This window comes from Vanacampus margaritifer, chromosome 16 (genome assembly GCF_051991255.1).
Source record: "Vanacampus margaritifer isolate UIUO_Vmar chromosome 16, RoL_Vmar_1.0, whole genome shotgun sequence".
Lineage (NCBI taxonomy): Eukaryota > Metazoa > Chordata > Actinopteri > Syngnathiformes > Syngnathidae > Vanacampus > Vanacampus margaritifer.
Window position 1 is genome coordinate 197,370 of NC_135447.1, and position 5,974 is coordinate 203,343.

At 47.0% G+C, this 5,974-nt stretch overlaps 1 protein-coding gene across 1 annotated transcript; it reads left to right on the forward strand.

The window, feature by feature from the left end:
- The first annotated feature begins 330 nt into the window (after positions 1-330).
- On the forward strand, positions 331-5,472 carry sar1b (secretion associated, Ras related GTPase 1B). Its single transcript, XM_077545916.1, has 7 exons — positions 331-576; positions 3,051-3,126; positions 3,655-3,774; positions 3,864-3,929; positions 4,006-4,109; positions 4,278-4,409; positions 4,494-5,472. Exons 2-7 carry the CDS (start codon positions 3,069-3,071, stop codon positions 4,608-4,610), a joined length of 597 nt encoding a protein of 198 aa, XP_077402042.1. The 5' UTR covers positions 331-576; positions 3,051-3,068; the 3' UTR covers positions 4,611-5,472.
- Positions 5,473-5,974: the final 502 nt, after the last annotated feature.

Here is a 5,974-nt window from a genome sequence, read left to right on the forward strand (position 1 = left end):
GGCTCGTAATTACGAAGATTGAATATTTTCATCATTTCATTGTCTTTTCACGGTCACGTCTTCCTACGTGGTTAACAACAAGGTACTACAACAGTTACAAACACAATCTCGCAATGTGAATAATCCTATTTTGTTTGTAACTGTACATACGCTAATAATGCACGAGTCGGGGTTATTTGAGGAAGAACGTATTGTCGAAGTAAAACAAATGAGATCATATGGACCTTGGTGCCCAATTAAAATAATTCCGCCCAAGTGACGCACGTTCGGACAACAGAACGACTCAGACTCAATAAATGTACATCGTCGTGAAAGCTGAATGGATGTGGAGGATCAATAGGTGGCGGTTGTGCGTTATTACACTTTGCAAACCGCCGTTAACGTTGAGACGAAGAAGAAGCAGAAGAAGCCATTGCGGTGTCGTGGCTCACTTAACAAAACACGAAAAAAAGGGAAAAAAAAGGGAGACGGGCGAGCTGGCTGTCAGCGGGATCTTTTCGAATTTTCCCCCGAGACACATTCACATGAGCAGACGAGCCAACGCATTCGGCCAACGAATCCACGCCTGAAGAACGAGTAAGTTTCCCGGCCGGCGGCTGACGCGCACTTTGTCGGCCTCCTGAACGCGAAACCTTCGCCAGCGCGACGGCTAGCCATGCTAGGCTAACAAAGCTAACGTCAAACTGGGCTAACTTGGCTCTTTTCGATGCGACTGTGACTCGTCGAGAAGTCGCAAGTGAGTCCTTAAAACGTCGCACGATTTCCACTAGTTGTTCTCATGGAGTGACTTGTGTCGTGTTAGCTGCATGCTAACGACTTTTCTGCCTTGTCGATGCTACGTCGCCGTTTGGACTAAATGACACGTAACTAGTAGCTTCCTGCTAGCTCTTCTGACAGCCGCCAGCGTCATCTTTTCGTCAGCTCCTCACTTACTTGCTTTCGTATGTTCACATTTGGATCATTTTAAAAACAGGCCATCATTGATGTGACGTGTCGGGAATTAAATCTCAACAAAATGGTAGCAGCTGTAGTTAACTTTAGTCAACGCTTTCGACGCAAGTGGCAGCCTTTGCAATAGAATTCAGAACCAAAGTGACCTCATTCAGAGTTTAGAAGGGAGTTTAGTTCTGTTGAGTGGTGGAGTTAGCATCATTAAAAATACCATAAATGTGTAGAGAAAGCGCCTTAGGACAGAAATATAAAACATGGAGAAGACCGCGTTTAAACTGAGGACCTGCTGACTTGCCTGACACTCGCCATATTTGGGTCCAAACTTTTTGCAGGCATAGTTTGTGTTTCCAAACAAACTAATACGACTGCGGTGGCTTGTACATCATCAGCAGGTAGAAAGAAGGTGGCAAGAGTCGAACAGAAGAAGAACATACCGAGTTTGGGATGGTTTTGAATTGAACGGTGACGATAAAGATGGCCAAGGTATCCCACCCATGCAGTTGGAGTCATTTGGACCTTGTGGCGAATTTCTGCAGGGCCCGGCTACAATACAATCCATGCTTTTTTTCAGCCGGCCCATGACTTCCTTCTGACGTACATTTCGTTTGGAAACGGGACAATATATTGCATCCACGACGCTTGAATCAAACCGTCAGCCTGTCGTACAAATGTGGTGACAAAGCATCAGAGAGGCGTCGCAAACTGCAAATTGGATTCCATCTTTTATCACTAAGCATAAATGCCACAGATCGCGGCGGCACTGACGTTTGTCACTTACCGCTCGGCCTTTTAAAGCCATACACACTCAAAAGTCACAAATATTGCAGTAGCGCGTGAGGCTGTAAGGCCAAGTTGACAAAAGAATCAGAATTACAGGAGCCGCTTAAAAAAAATGGATTTGAAGATTAGAAGAAAAAAAAAACCGTGTTTGATAAATTGAATGAGAAAAACACTCTCCCTATATAGCCTGAGATGAACCTGCGCCAGGCCGGGTTAGGGTTAGAGACGAGCTCCAGCTCACCTACGACCTTAAACCGAAGAAGCGAGAATATTTCTTCCGCTCGTCACGGAGGAAAAGGTCTCCTCGTTTTGTTTTGTGTTGAGAGGAGTACTCGCGTTACAACATTCCGCTGCCCAGGGTTCCGAACGGCAAAATCGTAATGACACCAAAAATGCACTTTACATCAAATAAAAAACGGTAAACGATACTAGTAGTGTTAATTGTGTGCCGTTTTTTTTTTTGTCAACGGAGGAACTTTATTGCGACTTCCAAATTGATCTTAACCAGCCCAATGAATTGCCTCGACTCGACTGACTTCTTCAAAAGATTCTTTTTGGTCCGTTAGCCTCAGCTTTGGGCTAGCTTGTTTGCAGCTATCGGCGCACGTGACGTCAGGTGCTCGTAACGCGAATAACGAGGCAGCCGGCGCCGGCGCTCGCTGACGTGTCGCTCAGCTGGCGTCGACGTGGTCGCGACCTTTGGCCCCGTTGCACTTTAGCCCCAAAGTTGTTGCATCATTTGCTAGAGAAGCGATCGCTACTCGTTAAGATGCTTGAGAATGACATTCAAAGAAGACGGTGAAGCCCAAACTTTCTGTCGTTTTTCCCTTCTGGCTCGCCATCTTTGCGCTAACTTCTTCTATCCAAAGTTGTGCACGAGTCTGCGTGAACACGAAGCCATTTGGAGGGAACCGATTTTGCTTGGACTTTTTATTGAAACGAAACCAATCGTGTTCGTCGTCTCAGCACCTCAAGCAGTGTTTCCTTTTAGGAAGAGTTGTTTTTTGTGTGTGTTAAACAAATGCAGTGGCAGTTTTTGTCGACTCCAAGAAAAAAAAAAAAAAAAGATCACTAAGTATGTTGTAATAAAGTCAAGAATAAGAATGAACACAAATGTTCAACCCTAGTTTGATTCTTTTTGTTAGTATTAGCAATAGTTTTCTGCTGAGTTGTTTATGTTCACTTTTGTTTTTGAATCCTTTTCAACAACTGCCAAGTTTGTTTCCTCCCAAATTCCTCATTTCTCGCACAGAATTGCAACTTTTTGCCTTTTGTTGTTGTTGCTTCCTTCTGATTTTCCGCCGCGTTTGCTTCCGCAGGATTGAAGAGCTCCCGATATGTCGTTCCTATTCGACTGGATTTATAGCGGCTTCAATAGCGTACTGCAGTTTTTAGGTGAGTACGAAAACGATCCCACTTTGTAACGCTTGCTGCCGATCAATCAACTCTGGCCGATTTGAGGACAAAGCGGGCGGCGCCACAAAGCGGGCGGCGCCACAAAGCGGGCGGCGCCACAAAGCGGGCGGCGCCACCTAGCAAGCGCTCTTTTGGCCAAAGCGGCGGCGGTCCGTCCTGTTGTGCCCCTCGCGCGGGTGACGCTCGCCCGTCGCAAAGCGGCGCCGCTTTCGCAACGTGCTGACTCACAGGACGGCAAACACAAAAGATGTTTTCAGTAGGAAGCAAATCCCGAGCTTGTAAACGAAGGCCGTGACACTTTGGCCGCCTCGTTTAGGAGCGCAAAAAGACTTTTTTGTTTGCCGTTGATTTTGGTGTAAAAGCTTGTCAAAACGCCAAACGGAATGAAAATGTCTTATCTTATATCTTGCTTTTCAAACGTGAGCCAAAAAAAGGATTGTATTTTTCCCCCCTTTTTTGAAATGAAGTCTCGCAGGCCGACACGTTTTTTTCCGTTTTTGTTTGCAGGACTGTACAAGAAGTCGGGCAAGCTGGTGTTCCTGGGCCTGGACAATGCCGGCAAAACCACGCTACTGCACATGCTGAAGGACGACCGGCTGGGACAGCACGTGCCCACTTTACATCCCAGTCAGTGGCGAAATCGCTCAAATAGTCGAACCCGCTTTGGCGTCCCTGCGCTCACACACGCTCTCAATGTTTGCATTGTCCTCGCGCAGCCTCGGAGGAGCTGACCATTGCCGGCATGACATTCACCACCTTTGACCTTGGAGGCCACGCGCAAGGTACGTGTTTATGGACAAAAAGCGCCGGGCTCCAAATAACCCGTTGACACGCTTGGCATCCCGCCGCCGCCGCCAGCCCGCCGAGTGTGGAAACACTACCTCCCCGCCATCAACGGCATCGTCTTCCTCGTGGACTGCGCCGACGGCGTCCGATTGGCAGAATCCAAAGCTGAGCTTGACGTGAGTCGCCTCCGAGGACGCCGGACGTCTTTTCGTTTGAACAAATCTTTCAAAAAACAAAAAACAATTTTTGGGGTCAACCATCTTTAGCTTAATGCTAACAAGCCATGCAAAACGGCCTCGATGCGCTAACAAACTAGCATTGATGCCCCGACCTGCTTTTTCAAGGGTTTGATGACGGACGAGACCATCGGGAACGTGCCCATCCTCATCCTGGGAAACAAGATCGACCGACCCGAGGCCATCAGCGAGGAGCGGCTGCGGGAAATGTTCGGGCTGTACGGCCAGACCACAGGAAAGGTGAGCGGGCGCCGGCCGCCGCCTGAGCCGCCGCCCACGGCAGGCGCAGATCCAATTTGAAGGCCGTGTTTTGGCGTACCGCAGGGCACCATCCCCATGAAGGAGCTGAACACGAGACCCCTGGAGGTGTACATGTGCAGCGTGCTGAAGCGCCAAGGCTACGGCGAGGGATTCCGCTGGCTCTCCCAGTACATCGACTGAACGCGGCGCCACCTGCCGCACCCTCACCGCAACTACAACAAACACAAAGAGCAGCAGCGGCGGCAGCGGCGGCGGCGGGGGGGCGTGCCCACCCACCACCAAGACCATGACAACTCGATCCCAATAGACTTTTATTGGTTCTTTGGGTTCCGCACTTACACACACACACACACACACACACACACACACACACACACACACACACACACACGCACACGCACACACACACACACACACATGCTTGTTTGTCCCTCTCTATAGCTCAAAATGGACACATTTTTGTTTTTGTTTAGTTTTTTTGTGCGCCGGCGTCCATTTGGAAGCTTGCATTAGTTCTATACATGGCATTTTATTCAATCATCACATTTTTTGTTGACTTTTCTGACAGCGTTAACAAATGGACCAACAGCGCTCCTCGCTTTGCTCACCCGAATTTCCTTTTTTTTTTATACACACATTTTGATATGAAAAAGTAGCGTAACGGCTCCCAAATAATGTATGAAATGTACGGCAACACGGTACATGGATGTTGTATCCCTCACGTCGCACTATTATGCATGCCTTGTTCCGTTCCAGCTCTGACCACCCCTTTTGATTATCATTACAGTTATAAAAGCAGAGAGGAAGATGGCAATTATTATTTTTTTTTTGGAGGCAATATTCGCGCACGCGCACACACACACACACACACACATCCATGTTCCTTGTGTGTCTCCATTCCAGCAGCAGCAGCAGCAGGTGCTGACTGCATTCCAAAAGCGAGGCTGGTGGTGGTGGCGGTGTTGTTGTTTGCATCATGAACGTGTAATGAGAAGAATGACGATAATAAATGTTTGCAATGAATAACAGGCTTTAACATCAATACAGAAAATGAAGTTGCTTTTTTCTTTACCTGTCGTACAAGCGAACATTGACGTCAAGAAGATGTGGGACTTTCTGGGAAAGACAATCTGCCACAGGATTCTCCATTTGATCTAAAAAAATAAGAAGGGGACACTGGACATCACATCACAACAATTCCACAAAACACAAAATGACATTTTAGGATCATAAAATAAAATTGGATCGACCTCTTTTACACTTACCTAGAAAACATCAAAAACAAAAAGTTTACCGAAGTAACATTTTGACAGGGAATGCAATACATCAGAGATGCACCCCACACATCTGGGGAATATTTCATTGACGTCAAATAGATATTTAAAAAAAAAAAAATCACGGTTCACAATTTGACCCTGAAACCAAATTTGGATGATCTGGAAGACCCAAAATGTTTTGACATGGGAAGAAATTGAAAGCGGACGAGCTTTTAGCACTTTGGTCATGGATCAAAAGCTCCAAACTGATTTGTGACACAAACAACA

What these genes read in the sequence shown, in the direction of transcription:
- sar1b (XM_077545916.1), top strand. Translation starts at nt 3,069, where the DNA reads ATGTCGTTCCTATTCGACTGGATTTATAGCGGCTTCAATAGCGTACTG. An exon ending in CGTGCCCACTTTACATCCCA is followed by an intron (nt 3,775 to 3,863) that starts GTCAGTGGCGAA and finishes GTCCTCGCGCAG; the next exon opens with CCTCGGAGGAGCTGACCATT. An exon ending in ACGGCCAGACCACAGGAAAG is followed by an intron (nt 4,410 to 4,493) that starts GTGAGCGGGCGC and finishes GGCGTACCGCAG; the next exon opens with GGCACCATCCCCATGAAGGA.